At 35.5% G+C, this 17,607-nt stretch overlaps 1 protein-coding gene across 3 annotated transcripts in view; it reads left to right on the plus strand.

The window, feature by feature from the left end:
* Positions 1-15,404, plus strand: part of MINDY2 (MINDY lysine 48 deubiquitinase 2) — a 79,388-nt gene extending 63,984 nt beyond the window's left edge. For 2 of the 3 annotated variants that reach the window (XM_086710797.1, XM_025919943.2), the window contains 3 exons: positions 1,492-1,665; positions 4,560-4,754; positions 8,612-15,404. In XM_086710797.1, coding sequence (XP_086566923.1) covers positions 1,492-1,665; positions 4,560-4,754; positions 8,612-8,740 — 498 coding nt within the window. In that variant the 3' untranslated portion in view covers positions 8,741-15,404. The remainder of the gene's footprint in view (positions 1-1,491; positions 1,666-4,559; positions 4,755-8,611) is intronic. The other variant, XR_015252677.1, reaches the window with a different exon arrangement.
* Positions 15,405-17,607: the final 2,203 nt, after the last annotated feature.

A 17,607-nucleotide genomic window follows, 5' to 3' on the forward strand; every position in this document is an offset into this window, starting at 1 on the left:
GATGTTGAGCATCTTCTCTCATGTGTCTGTTAGCCATCTGGATGTCTTTGGAGAAATGTCTATTCATGTCTTCTCATTTTTTAACCAGATTATTTGGGGGGGGGGATGTTGAGTTGTATAAGTTCTATATATATTTGGGATACTAACCCTTTATCTGGTACGTCATTTGCAAATATCTTCTCCCATTCTGAAGGTTGCCTTTTAGTTTTGTTGTTTCCTTCACTTTATAGAAGATTTTTATCTTGATGAAGTCCCAGTTACTTGTTTTTCCTTTTTTTTCCCCTTGCCTTAGGAGACATATCTAGTAAGAAGTTCCTACAGCCTGATGTCAAAGAAGTTACTGCCTGTGTTCTCTAGGATTTTGATGGTTTCTTGTCTCACATTTGTCTTTCATCCATCTTGAATTTATTTTTGTGTGTGGTGTAAGAGAGAGGCCAGTTTCGTCTTTTGCATGTTGCTATTCAGTTTTCCCAACACCATTTGTTGAAGAGACTGTCTTTTTTCCATTGGATATTCTTTCCTGCTTTGTGGAAGATGAGTTGACCGTATAGTTGTGGATCTATTCAATGATTTCTCTAACCCTACCACCAAACTCTTTAAAGGAGTTTCTTAATTACTAAGATTAATTGTGATGAAATAACATGAAAAGCATGAATCTTGTGCAGTAATAAGTACTATATTAACCAGTGGGAACCCTGAGCAAGTAAAATGAAAGCCATATCCTTGGCATATATGAAGGAAAAATGGCTTCTAAGCCTTATATGTAATACTAGGGACACTTTACATATGATTGGACTTAGAGCTAATCCATATGAAAAATTAGAAGTCGGTACTAAATTCTGTGGTAGTGACTATAAATACAAATGAATTCATTAATTAATTCAGTAAATTTAGGTTTCAACTTTATGATCACCCCACCCTAGGCCCAGAGATACAGACATTTAAAAATGTAGTCTGGGAATGACGCAGGGAAACACAATCGTGGCACAGTGTGATTCAGTGCTATAATAGAAATAAGTACCAAGTACTGTTGGTATACAAAAGAAGAACAGCTAATGGTGCAGAAAAAGAAAAAATTAGTATGAATTAGGTTAGTCATAAGCTTAATTTTTTTAATAAGCAGGCAATGTGCTATCATTTTGTTGTGACTTTGTAACATTTGTTACCTGATATGTTTTTAAGGAACTTGTAGATTATATTTCTGTTATATAAAATGAGATTATATACCCCCAAAGGCTATTTATAAGTCATGTGGTAGTTGAGTTTGCCAGCAGCTTCCCAAATGTCATTATACTATAGTATACCAATTATGAACTATATTCAAACCCAGGTTGACTTAATTCAGTGAAATAAGATATCTACTTTGTCTGCCATTTATTATATCTAACTACTAGGAATCATTAATATGCTATAAACATACAGATGATGAAATTTCCCGTAAATATTAACCAGTTTTGATCCATTTAACAGTCTTTTTTCTTTCTTATTAAGGGTCTACTGTATTTGCTGGTAACAGACCAGGGGTTTCTTACGGAAGAAAAAGTTGTTTGGGAAAGCCTACACAATGTGGATGGTGATGGAAATTTCTGTGACTCAGAATTTCATCTGCGGCCTCCTTCAGATCCTGAAACCGTATACAGAGGACAACAGGATCAGATAGATCAGGTAGATTTGCTTTCTTTTCATATCATTTAAAATGCTCATTCCTTTTGGGGCACCTCGGTAGCTCAGTCATTTAAGCATTCTGACTCTTGGTTTTGGTTCAGGTCATGATCTCCCAGCTTCATGAGTTCGAGCCCTGCATCAGGCTCTGTGCTCTCAGCACAGAGCCTGCTGGAGATTCTCTCTCTCCTCTCTCTGCCCCTCCCCCACTCGTGCTGTCTCTCTCTCTCAAAAGTAAATAAATAAACTTAAAAAAAATTAAAATTCTCCTTTCAAATGTGAATTCAGTTATCCAAAACTTTTGAACTAAAGATTTATTCATTTATATGCTTGTGAAATTTTCCCGACATTTTCTAAATCAGTAAATGATCATTTTACGTGTTGTACATTGACTCTACACTTTGGTTCAGAAGGCCAGTGTATATTGAATTGTGAAGGTCATGGTACAGAGTTTGAATTTTATTTTAATTGTAGGGAAGATATGGCAAGTGTTAAACATGGAAGTAAGATGATCTACCTTTTTTAAAGGCTGCTATGTGAAGAATGCATAGGAATTACACAGGTCTAAATGGAGACTAGCAATTCAAGCGAGAGGTGATGATGGCTGAGCACTGGCGTTAGAGATGAGATGAGTACAGATTTAAGATATATTTGGGTAGTCAGAAAAAGTAGAAAAAAGAGTCTTGAAGATAGCATGCAGTGGGTAAAAAGTAAAACGTATGAAGTCTTAGAGTCCAAGGTAAGCAGACATTTACAACAAGTGCTGCTCAAGTGAGTAGAATTCTCATTAAGAAGTGAGACAGATGAGATCTTTGCCTGCTATAGGTTGGCAGGCTTGGAGCCATAGGAGTGTTTACTATTGGAAGTATAACAGTGATATGACTTCTTCCCTGACTGAGGCAGAAAATTGGTCATGTTGAACAGTTGGCACATGAGTCTAATGCTGATAACATCAGATGCTGATAACAATTTAAGTAGATAAGATAGACTGTTCATTTAGCCAATATTCACTGAGCTGTTGTATTCCTGGTACTATTAACAAGCTCCTGGGGACTCACAGATAAATCATATAGTACAATCCTCACAATTCCATCGTCTAACAGAGGCCGATATTTGACCAATTAACTATTATATGTCATCCTCTATAATGGCAGTTGCACAGAAGAATACTGGATTCAAAGATGCTAATCTTTCTTGGACTTTTGGAAGTTAAGTATCCAAACAGCTATGATAATCAACGTACGCATTTTCCTTCAGAAGCTTTATGGGGCTATTTAAAATATATATATTACTTGAGAAATGTGCAAGATTTTTCTAACACTATATATAAAAAATATCAGAGCAGAGGGAATGAAGGTAAGGCAATAGATTGCTACAGTAGTAAAGATGTAAGATGTGAGAAAAAAGATACATGATACTCTCTGTGGAAATAGCAAGGAAAGAGTGGATTTAAGACCTAGGGACTTGGCAAAGAGCAGTTCGAAGTGAGAAAAATTTGAAGGACAAATTCTTCATATTAGTAAGATATTCATGCTGGATAGTCCAAGGTCTTCACAGATAACCACCTTTTAGATATCCTCTGTGGGTGGTTAATATTCTCTTATTTTGAGGATAGACTGGGAGAGATAAACAGCGTAGTCAAGTTTCATTCAGTACTAATTCTTAATGAATGTGGGTGTTAAGTATTTTTAAGTTTACTCATTTATTATTTCTGAAGGAAAGAGAGAGAGTGTGTATGTGCACGTGCTCAAGCGGGGAGGGGCAGAGAAAGAGAGAGGGAAACACAGAATCCGAAGCAGGCTCCAGGCTCTGAACTATCAGCAGAGTCGAAGATGGGGCTTGAACTCAAAAACTGTGAGACCATGACTTGAGCTGGTTGGGTGCTTAAGCAACTAAGCCACCCAGGCGCCCCAGATTATACAACTTTCAGCCGAAGATGCATCACTTTTTCTCAGAGGAAATAATTTGGGTGTGTGGGAGATGGGAGGAAAAGGTGTTTAAGTAATTGAATATGCCTGTATGTTGGAAAACTCTTGCCTTTAAAAATCATGTTTTGGAAGACCATTTAATAAATGATTTGGGGAAATTCTTGTTTTAAAAAAAAGTTTTTTGACATTAAATGGGGGTTGGAAGATGTGTTTGAGTTTGTGTGTTAATGTAGAAAAAGCTAGGTGGATATATATCAATTGTTAATAATAGTTATCTTTGCATAATGATATGGCAATTTTAACTTATTTATGCTTTTTTATTTTGTTTCAGTTTTCTGCAGATGTGTTTCTTTCATAAACCGGGCAAGGTTTATTTTATTTTTGTTTGTAGGCTCTATGCCCAACATGGGGCTTGAACTCACAACCCCAAAATCAAGAGTTGCATGCTCTAGACAGAGCCACCCAGGCACCCATAGGGGGAGTTTGGTGAGGGTTTTTTTTTTTTTTTTTTTTTTTTGGTTTTGGTTTTTAGGGAATTGGTTTTTTTGTGTTTTTTTTGTTTGTTTGTTTTGCTTTCATTTAAGTAGGTTCCATGCCCATTGCAGAGCCCAGTGCAGGGCTTGAACTCAAGACCCGAGATCAAGAGTTGGCCAAGATCAAAAGTTGGATGCTTAACCCACTGAGCCACCCAGGCACCCCTAGGGGAGTTGTTTTTAAAGCTTTCTTGAATGCTTTATATACTGCTTCTAGAAATAATTTTAAATGAATTCCAAGAATATTTAGAACAATGGCAGCATCACTGAAATTGTAGCTCTCAAACACTTAGATAGCTTTAATTTTTATATTTAAGCTCTGGTATGTTTTTTAAAAGCCATTCTCATAGTTTTGTAGGTACAACTTGTGCATTTACACTTACCAGTTCTTGAGTGAAATCTCATGGCTAAAGAGGTTTATAATTTAATTTCTTAGGACTATCTTATGGCATTATCTCTACAACAAGAACAGCAGAGCCAAGAGATCAACTGGGAACAAATACCCGAAGGAATCAGTGATTTGGAACTAGCAAAGAAACTCCAAGAAGAGGAGGATAGACGGGCTTCTCAATATTACCAGGAACAGGAACAAGCAGCAGCAGCTGCTGCTTCTGCTTCTCCACAGGCCCAGGTAAAAGCTAGGATTCGTGCCAAGATAAGTATTTTAAATTAGGTATTGATTCTTCAATTACATTAGCATGTTAGCACCTGTGGATTTTATGGCATTGTCCTAAGTTTGTGTTTATCTTAATATACTTCTTATTTACTAAAATTATTTTTCCTGAGATTCTGAGGGCAAGATTTTTCAGTTAAAAAATTTAATTCCAGTAGAGTTAATATAGTGTTCTATTAGTTCTAGGTGTACAATTTGGTGATTTAACAATTCTATGCATTACTCAGTGCTCATCAAGCTAAGTGTTCTTTTAATCCCCTTCACCTATTTCCCCCATCCCCCTCTCCTCTGGGAAGCATCTCTGTTCTCTATAGTTAAGAGTATTTTGTTTTGTCTTTGTTTTTCTTTGTTCATTTGTTTTGTTTCTTAAATTCCATGTATGAGTGAAATCATATGGTATTTGTCTTTCTCTGACTTACTTCACTTAGTATTGTACTCTCTACCCCCATCCATGTTATTGCAAATGGTAAGATTTCATTTTTTTTTAATTTTTAAAAAATGTTTATTTTTGAGAGAGAGCATGAGCAGGGAAGGGACAGAGAGGGAGAAACAAAGAATCCAAAGCAGGCTCCAGGCTCTGAGCTGTCAGCACAGAGCCCATTTTGGGGCTCGAATTCATGAACTGCAAGATCATGACCTAAGGCAAAGTTGGACACTTAACCGACTGAGCCACCCAGGCAACCCAAGATTTCATTTTTAAAATGTTTTTATTTATTTTTGAGAGATAGAGCATGAGCTGGGGAGGGGCAGAGAGAGAGGGAGGCACAGAATCTGAAGCAGACTCCAGGCTCTGAGCTGTCAGTACAGTGCCTGATGCGGGACTCAAACTCGTGAACCGTGAGTTCATGACCTGGGCTGAAGTTGGACACTCAATCAACTGAGCCACCCAGGTACTCCCATTTTTTTAATGGGTAATATTCCATTGTATATATCTACCACATTTTTAAAATGTTTATTTTTGAGAAAGACAGTGTGTGAGTGGGGGAGGGGCAGAGAGAGAGGGAGACACAGAATTGGAAGCAGGCTCCAGGTTCTGAGCTGCTAGTTCAGAGCCCAACATGGGGCTCGAACTCATGAGCCATGAGATCATGACCTGAGCCGAAGTCAGATGCTTAGCCCACTGAGCCACCCATGCGCTCCTATGGCACATTTTCTTTGTCCATTCATCTACTGATGGACCCTTAGGTTGCTTCCATAATTTGGCTATTGTAAATAATGCTGCAGTAAACATAGGCATGCATGTATACATTTGAATTACTGTTCTGTACTCATTGGGTCAATACCCCGTAGTGTATTACTGGATCATAGATAGGTTACTTCTATTTTTAATTTTTTGAGGAACCTCCATACTGTTTTCCACGGTGGCTGCACCAATTTTCATTCCCACCAACAGTGCACAAGGGTTCCTTTTTCTCCAAATCCTTGAAAACACTTGTTGTTTCTTATGTTTTTTTAATTTAGCCTTTCTGACAGGTGTGAGGTGATACCTCATTGTGGTTTTGATTTGCATTACCTGATGAGTCGTTGTCATCATCTTTTCATGTGTCTGTTGACCATCTGTTTGTCCTCTTCGGAGAGATCTCTGTTCATGTCTTCTGCCCAGTTTTTAATAGGATCATTTGGATTTTTTGGTGTTGAGTTTTGTAAGTTCTTTATATATTTTGGATACTAACCCTTTATCAGATAAATCACTTATAAATGTCTTTTCCCGTTCAGTAGGTGGTCTTTTAGTTTGATTGCTTCCTTTGCTTTGCAGAAGCTTTCTATTTTGATGTAGTCCCAATAGTTTATTTTTGCTTTTGTTTTCCTTGCCTCAGGAGACATATCTAGAAAGATGTTGTTATGGCAGACAAATTACTTCCTGTGCTCTCTTCTAGTATCTTTATGGTTTCAGGTTTCACATTTAGGTCCTTAATCCATTTTGAGTTTATTTTATGTATGGTGTAAGAAAGTGGTCCAGTTTCATTCTTTTACATGTAGCTGTCCAATTTTCCCAACACCATTTGTTGAAGAGACTTTTTCCTGTTATATATTCTTTCTTCCTTTGTCAAAGATTAGTTGACCATATTAACTGTGGGTTTCTTCCTGGATTTTCTGTTCTGTTCCATTGAGGTATGTGTCTGTTTTTGTGCCAGTATCATACTGTTTTGATTGTTACAGCTTTGTAATATAATTTGAAGTCTAGAATTGTGAAGCTTCCAGTTTTGTTTTTCTTTTTCAAGATTGCTTTGGCTATTTGATGTCTTTTGTGGTTCCATACAAATTTTAGGATTGTTCTAGTTCTGTGAAAAATGGTGTTGGTATGTGATAGGAATTCATTAAATCTGTAGATTGCTTTGGGTAGTACAGACATTTTAACAATATTTATTCTTCCAATTGGTGAGCATGGAATGTCTTTGTTTCTTTGTGTCATCTTCAATGTCTTTCATCAGTGTTTTATAGTTTTAGGAGTATAGGTCTTTCATCTCTTTGGTTAAGTTTATTCCTAGGCATTTTATTATTTTTGCTGCAATTGAATCAAATTTAAATTGTTAATAGCTCCAAAGAATATCAACCAATTGGAACAAAGTCTTCTGTAAAAATTCCAGGGCAGTATGAAGTACTACTGGTAACAGGGTACACTTCAGAGCCAGATAGACATGGATTGCATTTCCTGCTTCTGTATCCCCTTACCAGGGGGATCAAAGTCCCCTACCTCTCTCAGCCTCATTTTCCCTATCTTGAAAATAAAAGATAATGCTTAACTCTTAGATTTCTGTTTAAGGACAAATAAGGCTAGTACTTAAGCCAATGTATGACATGTACTAAGTATTCAACAAAGATTAGCACATTTCCACTTTTCACTTTTCCCAGTTAAACGTTTTAAGCACTGCAAATGTGACTATAAGTGGGTTCCTTTGTGTTAAATCTCATTTTATTGAGATGTATGAAAAATGAGAAAATGAAAGAAATTCTCCTTTTGTTATGTTTAACTGTACCATGCCAGAACTGTTCCTCTGACTTAGGATACAAAGAAGATAAGATGCTCTTTAAGGTCTGATGAAATTTTAAACATAGAGGTCTCCATTAAACTAAGTATTTATATTTCTAGTTCAAATATTGATTACTCCAAGGTTAAAATTTAAAACCTGGTATATTTTTACTAGCTCTTCACTAAAAACATTTTCTTATTTCACAGAATACACTTATTTCACACTCAAAGTTCTCAGGATTTTTTTTTTCTCCTTGAAAATCTGTTTATTATAGTATTTGATGAGGTCCTAGGGAACTTAGTTTACCAAAAGTTGTCAATTTCTTTTTTTTTTTTTTCAACGTTTATTTATTTTTGGGACAGAGAGAGACAGAGCATGAACGGGGGAGGAGCAGAGAGAGAGGGAGACACAGAATCGGAAACAGGCTCCAGGCTCTGAGCCATCAGCCCAGAGCCTGATGCGGGGCTCGAACTCACGGACCGCGAGATCGTGACCTGGCTGAAGTCGGACGCTTAACCGACTGCGCCACCCAGGCGCCCCAAAAGTTGACAATTTCTTTAACATAATCTTTAACAAATATTTCTTGAATTTGAGGCTTCAGGGAATATAATCCTCCACATTATTTATTGTTTGAAATTTCTTTTACTTATAATAATTAATACATTAATTAGATCTATCTAAAATGATAGAGGCAGTTACTCAGATACCATATAACAAGTCTGTGACCAAATAACTTTTTTTTATTAATGATTCCTTTCACTCTTATGGTTTTTCTTTCTAGATAACTATGATTAAGCACCTTAGAAAGTTGAGGTAATTTCTTCCTGTTTATTTTTCTTAAAGCAAAGCCAGCCAGCACAAGCCTCTCCATCAAGTGGAAGACAATCTGGGAATAGTGAACGTAAACGAAAGGAACCTCGAGAAAAAGATAAAGAAAAAGAAAAGGACAAAAATAGCTGTGTCATTTTGTAACAAGTGGTGGGTTCTGTTGGATGCGTCTGTAAGTCTTGAGAAACAAAACCACAGGAGGAAAGGAAGAAAAACCGATAAATACCGTCTGTGCCTGATTTCCCAATGGATTTTGTTCATGTTTTTCAGGGGAAAGGTTGTTACTTAGTTACAATCAGACTTTTTCAAGTCACACAGTACACTCTTCGTGAGCTGGAGTTTCGCGTTACAAGTTGGAAATGCTGTGTGGTATCATACATGAAAAATACTGCACTTGTAGCCAAATAAGCAAATCACAGCAAATTTTGTGTCATAGTGACATTCATAACTCATATCAGTTAGTAAGCTATTTTATCTTTTGTTGTAACAATGAATGGAGGTAACTGATTTTGTCTGATTCCTTCCTGAAATCTAAATATTAGCACAATAGTTTCTGAAATTAATTTTTACAATGTTAAATTATTATCTAATCCAAGAGAAACCAGGGGGTTAATATAGGGATATAAAAGGAAAACACACACACACACACACAGACACACACAATCTCTCTCTCTCTCACACACACACACACACACACACACACACACACACACACACACACAAAACACAAGAAACAAACCAAGACAAAAAATAACAAATAAATAACCTTTAATCCTGTATTGGACTAGTTCAGCCCTTGAACAGCTTTACCTTTCTTTAGGAATGTACATTTTAGATACTATCTTGAGAACTGATAATGGAGCTTGGGTTTAATTTAGATAGAAAAAATAAGTTGTTCTTTTCCAATAGCAAAAAAATTACATAACACTAATACTCATATTCTGTAAAATCAGATATTAATGACTTTGTAGTGTTGTGAAATTTTGAGGAATTTTGAAATCTTTAATATATGTAACTTGTACTACAGTTACTATTTATTGAAAGTGCGATAACTGATAAGAAGGAAACCACAGTGGATGCTAGGCCTTGTAAATACAGGAATATAGAAAAGCAGATAGTTCAAATGTCTACCTTTTTCTAGAATTACCTTGAACCTTAAAATTTAAATCATGTTTTTTTGCTAGAAAATTACATATACTTAGTAAAGCCAACAAAAAAGCACATTTCTGAAAGGAAGTTAGAGATATAATCTCTGAGTCTAATGAAATGCATTAATAAAAATCTGTTTGAAAATAGATAAGAATTGGGAGGAATTTATGTAAAAGCAATCAGACTTTTTTAACTTATGGGAACCAAATAGACCTATAACATCTTGTAGTGTTTATAGGATTCAGAAAGAATATTTATTGAACTTTATTATGAGGCAACACATATTTTCCTGTATTTCTACTATCCTTAATAGTCCTTTTTATATATGCTTTATATTTAAAAGTTTGATTTAGTCATTTTTGAAAAGACTATTGCTGCTGCAGGTAGTTATGTGATTTACATTCTAAGCCTCAGTAAATTTGTTTAGGAGCATCTTTATCTAACCTGAGCATCCACTTGGAGAATGTTTTTTGTGGTCTGGGGTGACAGTAGACTACAAAAAAAAAAAATGTGGTGTAGAGTTCTTAAGCTATGTCTTTAACATTCTCCATGATCCAAGACTATTTATAGGATGAGTCTGTATGTAAAAATAAAAAGTAAAGTCTTATTTATGGAAGGAATTATTCTAAGGGAAAAATCCAGGGTCAAGCTGTATCTTTTATGTCATGTCCTTCTGTATTGCATGTCTGGTTATGTTATACCATTTGTTACTCCTTCAGATTTCCTATACTAGCATGATAAATCATCAGAGAACCTGTTTGGGGTATAACACTTTGATACAAAATATCTGGTGAGTCGTTTGTTAATAACCTAGAATATGTGTACATTGTGAAATAATCAAATTACTACAGAATTCTCTGTTGGCTCAAGCAAGTTGACCTTAGTTCAAGTTTACTCTTGATATCACTCTATTGGTTGGAGGAGGAAAATGAAACCTTAGGGTTTGTTTTTCCTAGAAGAGATAGTAGTGACAGTGCATTATATTTTAATAAGAAAAACAAAACAGTAAATCCTGAGAAATTTTAAAAAGCATATTTGAGGCGTATTTTTCCATAATTATATACTTATCTATTTATTACCCTTGAAAAATATATGTGTAAAAGTTATTCTTCTGTTATTTGTTACTATCTTCTTAATTTGTTCCAAAGATAATACTGCCATTCTGCATTCCCTCTGGAAGGAAAAAAAAAACAAAAAACAAAAAAAAAAAAACTCAAAACCAGCAGTGCTGCTATCAGATAAGTAGATGTCAATGTATACTTATAAAAAATAACTAAAAAATGTAATGTGTTTGTTAATTCAACCTTTTTTCTACATAATATTTCCAAGTCAGACTTTCTTACATTCCTGGAATTCAGTTTGATATACCAAGAGTAATACTGATAAAATGTTTGCTTTGATTACTGTGAGGAAAAAATTAAATGTTCAATTCTATTGAAACAAACTTCTTGGGAGATACTGGTTTCCCAACCTTGAAGGTTAGAGCTATTGTGTCTTTATATTCTTAAATTTTGCTCAAGGCAACAAATTACATATTCAGACATTTCATTGCTGGTTTGGGGATATTGGAATTTGATAGTGGTGTATTACAGGCTTTCCTTCGCAATATTTTGTAGTACTTGAAAACTGTTACATGAACTGCTAGCAGAAGTTAGAACTTAAACATTTTTGTTTTTAATATTTGTAGGCTAGATTAGGGACACATTTGTATCAACCGATCACTATTACAGCTAGCAAAAGAGACATAAATGAATGGATATGGTCACTGCACTTTCTTGTACTTTCAAAGGCTATTTCATAAGTTTAGTGACCAGTCTTTGTTAGCAATATGAAAAGTGTCCTCATGTGTAACCCCAGTGAATCAACAATGCTGTGATTTACAATAGGTTATCAACACTTAGAAGTACGTGTGAGAGAGAGAGAGAGAGAGAATGTGTGTGTGTGTGTGTGTGTGTGTGTGTGTGTGTGCGCGTGTGTGTGTGTATGTGAGTGTGTGTGTTTGAAGCAAGGATCCATGACTTCTATTGTCAAAGGAATCTGGGAACCTTCCCTCAAATTTTACCATTTAAGAATACACACACACATAAATAACCTAAGCCGTTTGGGGCAGCTAAAATTGGCATTGGCTGTTTCTTATAATATGCTGGTCCAGTGTGCTTAGGTGAAGTAACTTCTTCCATGTTTCAGGGTATCTGTTGGCTTAACAGTTGAGTGAGGCATAGACTAGAGTTCAGGATTAAGTTGTATAATATATTTTGTTTTAGTCTCTCATATTTCTAGTATTTGACTACTTATCCCATATTATGTTTCAAATTCTTCCTCATACTTCTTGATCTTAGCTTAATTAAGCAAGTTAGTATTAGAGATTAATTGACTGAATCCAACATTAACCATTTTGTACTTGCACAAAAAACCTTAACACTTTGTTTTTACTGAATCACCAGCTCAGGTCATTAAGAGAGATCTTGAGAGAAAAGAGGACTAGAAGGCAAATAGATATCTAAGGAAAGAATTATAGTCCTCATATTAATGTTGGCATATGAAGCTGATATTTATAAAGTCCTGCTGGAGAAATACATTCAAGGCAAAAATTTCCAGAACTGTCCTCAAACTTCATTTATTTAAAAAAAAATTGCTTTAAAGCAAAATGATTACATTTCACTTAATTTCCTATTAAATATTCCAGTTATTTTAAAATACGATAGAGGGGCGCCTGGGTGGCGCAGTCGGTTAAGCGTCCGACTTCAGCCAGGTCACGATCTCGCGGTCCGTGAGTTCGAGCCCCGCGTCGGGCTCTGGGCTGATGGCTCAGAGCCTGGAGCCTGTTTCCGATTCTGTGTCTCCCTCTCTCTCTGCCCCTCCCCCGTTCATGCTCTGTCTCTCTCTGTCCCAAAAATAAATAAAAACGTTGAAAAAAAATAAAATAAAATACGATAGAAAACCTACAGGCTTTGCCCGTCGTACAGTATTTGGGCATACAACTTAAACTGTAATTGTAAACTTACTAATGTTTGATAAAATACATGGAGGCATTAAAGATAGTATGTAATTTGTATTTTAAGGAACTAGAAATAGGAATTCTGAACTGTTTTATGTCTAAAAATCTGGCTTTTATCTTTCCATGGACAAACTTTCTATGCCTCAGTTTACTCTAAATATGTAAAGGATGTTCATTTTTTCAGAGCGTTAACACTCCTGAGTAAAGGACAAAGTATAAGCTCAGAGTATTACTTAAATAATCATATATATAGTTTTTGTTCTTGAGTGTGCAGATCTTTTCCCCAATCACAATATTTCTTAAAGTCAGTTTTTTTAATGCTGTTAAATTTGTAAAATTACCTTGTCTTTGAGTATGGCATTATCTCTTCCTAAAATGTATTTTGCAGTTGCTTTTGGACTATACGATCAAAATCAAGAGAATTTGGGGAGTATAAAAAGCATTAAAAGTCTATTTTTTCCATTATCTTTCATATATCTAAGTATTTAGATTCCCTTTGCCTTTTTCTCCATGTAACAAAGCACATTGGTATCAGGTCACTAATACATACATGTAAAACTTTTGTGCATGGATGAGAGTTCCTAGGTTCTCTAGGAATATAATGGCTTTTTGTTTTATTTTATTTTACTGATATTATAGCTACTGAGAAAATCTTATGAAGAATCAGCGTTACTTTTCTCAGGTGACACTTTAAAACAAAGTTTAAAATCGAAGGCTTGTTAGCCAAAAAAATTTACGAAAGAGAGATAATGGAGTCTGAGGGACAGATTGCAGGACCCTGATAATTTTAACTTCTTTTGAAGATTTATCTTAATTTTTTAATTCATGCATGTCTTTTACTTAATCCCAGGGTCTCTGCTGTTAGAAATTAGAGTTTAATACATTGTGATATGCATATGTATTTTTACATAAAGTATTCTAATTTCTAGTTTCACTTTTCTGATCTAAAAACATTAAATTTTAAAAAACTGGGTAAAAGTCTTCCAACTGTTGCTTCAAGTTCGGGTTTGTCCTTTTGTCCTGAGATTTAGACTTCTCTCCCTATAACAGTATTTTTTAGAACATGGTACTATCCCATATAAGGTATTGAAATACCATAGCAGAAATACAAAACCTAAACTTTAAATCACAGTAGATTTAAAAGACAAAAAGAGTTCTATTGTTATTCTGCAGTGCCTGTTCTTTACCTAATATTTTAACTTTAAGAATTTAAGAATTTTTTCAAATAACTTAATAATTTGTCATGAATTTTAAAAACTTTATATCCATCTTAACTACACTACAGAGAGGCAGAGATGCCTCCTACTAAGACGATATACAAAGCAGAATTCTTCTGATGGTGATGCTGGCTTCTTTGGGTCTAGTAGTTACAACTTTAAATAGGAAGTCAGAAAACACAAATTCCCATCTAAATTCCCCTATCAGTGACCTGTCCAAATGGGCATTATAAGTAAAATATCCTATAGAGTGATTCTGACTAGTAGAATATGTTTATAGACTAAGATTGGCATTTAATCTTTGAAGATCTGTCTGATGTGTCTCAATTTTGTCAGTTTTTACTCCTTTTCACATCTTAGTTGTGTGATATAATCATTATTTTCCAGAGTACAGTGGATATCATAGTTCTACAGATTTTTAAAGATGAGGATTTGAAAAACTTCCAATGGTTTTTGTTAAAAGGGATTTTCCTCAATAAAATGACAACTATTGTTTTCACAGATCCACACATCACAAGTAGGACAATATCATAGAAGAATGATGTATGATTGCTCCACAGCAGTCAGCAAAAGGGATAATTGGATAATCTTCACTTGTGAAACTTCAGAAGTACCTGAAAGTCATTTCCTAAAGTTAGTGCATGTGAGTCTTTTTCCTTGAATTGTGCAGAATAATTGGATGTGGCACACATTTTGGGGAATAGGAAGTGAAATGGTATAATGACTGCAGAGCGAGTGATTTTGAAATGTCGCAAGAAGAAACAAGTTTTCTTCCTCCACTTCACTGTCTGACTATTTGGGTCAGGATGTTGCTATGATATACAGATCTCTTTGTGCTAGGCCAAGATTGGCCAACTGAAATAGAGTTCTCAAAGAGTCTGAATATATAGATTGTGTATGAGCACCTATTTTATCCTTTTCTTTACTATCTTAATGCCCTTTCTACTTCTGAAACAATTCATCCATTTTGCTTCATGACCAGCTTTAATTCCAGTTTGAGAATAATAGCACCCCTAGAAATTGATACAAAACAGCATTGAAATACATTTTTCAAATGATACCTAAAAGCATCTACCCAGCTTAGAATTGAACTGAATTTCTATGAAAGAAAGTTATTGTTTTAAATGCTAATTATGTTAAAACTATTTAATTCTAAAAACTATGTCTTAAACATATTCCAAAAGTTTCACTTTTGGAGGCTATTCCTTTAAAAAGGCATATTGAACATAGATGGGAAAGTGTAAAATATTTCTGATAGAATTATTCAGTATTATTCAACATTTAATTTCATGTTTGTTATTGTACCACAAGGATAGTGTCATTCTTGGATTAAAATGTTGGACCTTTTGTTAATATACTTAAAACTGTAACCAGTGATAACACCCTTAGTATTTTTTATTATAGATTATATTTTATTTCAATAAACTTTGATATTTAGACCAAACAGTCTTTCTGTTATGTATATTCATCTCATTAAGGTACTTCTTACAAAGTGGGGAAATGGAGAGATGGAGAAGTGACATTGATTCATATTCAGAATTGTGAACTCTAGGATTAACTCTTAGAATTGGACCAACTCTTTGTTTTTAATGTTTGTTTATTTTTGAAGGGGAGAGAGAGCACAAGTTGGGGAGGGGCAGAGAGAGAGGGAGACACAGAATCTGAAGCAGGCCCCAGGCTATAAGCTGTCAGCACAGAGCCGGACGTGGGGCTCGAACCCATGAGCTCTGAGATCATGACTTGAGCCAAAGTCAGATGCTTAACCAACTGAGCCACCCAGGCGCCCCATTTTTTTTTTTAATGTTTATTTATTTTTGAAGGAGAGAGACAGAGCATAAGCAGGGGAGGGGCAGAGAGAGGGGGAGACACAGAATCTAATGCAGGCTCCAGGCCCCGAGCTGTCAGCACAGAGTCTGACATGGGGCTCGAACCCACAAGCTGTGAGATCATGACCTGAGCAGATGTCAGATGCTTAATGGACCAACACTTGATAAAGATGGATTTTAACCCAAGAGGCAATGAACAAAAAACCAGTCAACTCTAAACTATAGTCAACTACTGGATCCCAATGGTAGATTCATTATATCTGATACTCTTATCCTTTTGGAAGACTAAGTTAGAAAGAGCTGAGAAGGGATCACTTTATCTTTATACCAAGCCAAACTTACTATGAAATTTTTGTCCAAATCAGCTAATGTCTGCCATTTCTGTGAAAGTTTTCTCAGACACCATAGCCCTTTAAACAGAATTAATCATTACACATAGTGTTTTCTTGACCTCCCCTCATTATAGCAATTAAGCTAGATTGTGAGGCTTTTAAGAACAGGAAGCATGTCTTCCTCATCTTGATTTTCTTGGCACTTTAAATGAATTTGAATATCTATTTAGAGGAATTTTTTAATTCCTTTAATAGTTATTGTTTCCCTGTCCTTTAAATAAGTGAAATAAGTAAGTTGGGTTATTGAATCCATTTTCTCCTATAGCATAAAAGTTCAGCGTGCCTGGGTAGCTCACTCAGTTAAGCATCTGACTCTTGTTTTCAGGTCAGGTCAAAATTTCAGTTTGTGAGATTGAACCCCATGTCAGCTCCACGCTGAGAACATGGAGTCTGTTTGGGATTCTTTCTCTCCCTCTGTCTGTCCCTCTCCTGCTCTCTTTCTCAAAATAAATAAATAAACTTAAAAAAAATTATGGGGGTGCCTGGGTGGCTCAGTTGGTTAACCATCTGATTCTTGGTTTTGTCTCAGGTCATGATCTCACATTTTGTGAGATTGAGCACCGTGTCAGGCTTTGCAGTGACAGCGCAGAGCCTGCTTGGTATCTGTCTGTCCTTCTCTCTCTGCCCCTCTCCAACTTGTTCTCCCTCTCTCTCTCTCTTAAAAAATAAATAAATAAATAAACATTAAAAAAATAAAAGTTATGTAGATAGAGGGAACTAAAATTCCTATTCCTTTATTCCTGCCTCTGATTTTCCTTGGGCATCATCCTGTATCCTCCCAGAGTTGATGAAAGAACACTTCCAACAAAACTAGAGTAAGCAGCATTGTCCTTTCCTGTCTCATATCTTTCCTTGCAGGGTCTCTTTTTCACTTTATATTATCCGATGAAGTACGCACCTATTAATTTTTGGAGCTGAGATTTGAAACCAAGCAGTTTGACTCCAGAGGCTGTGCTCACAAATATATCTGAAAGGGGACATATAGGTCTAGGCCAGATCTGTGTTCAAATTCTGACCCTGGACTTTTTAAGTCATATCTGTCTCAAGCCTGCAGAACTTTGCAAAATCAGGCCTATTGGTCTTTTTTAAAAGTACCCACTAATCTTAGAGCAAATTAATACTACACAGCCTGTTTTCTACACTAAAATGTCATAATTTATACCTTGTTATAAAGTTTAAAAATAATGCATATAAAATGTGATATACATAACAAAATAAATTTTAACAGATTAGTACTAATAGACTAGGGAAAACTTTTTTTTTTTTTTTTTCAACGTTTATTTATTTTTGGGACAGAGAGAGACAGAGCATGAATGGGGGAGGGGCAGAGAGAGAGGGAGACACAGAATCGGAAACAGGCTCCAGGCTCTGAGCCATCAGCCCAGAGCCTGACGCGGGGCTCGAACTCACGGACTGCGAGATCGTGACC

This window comes from Puma concolor, chromosome B3, assembly GCF_028749965.1.
Source record: "Puma concolor isolate L17-30 chromosome B3, mPumCon1.1.hap2, whole genome shotgun sequence".
Lineage (NCBI taxonomy): Eukaryota > Metazoa > Chordata > Mammalia > Carnivora > Felidae > Puma > Puma concolor.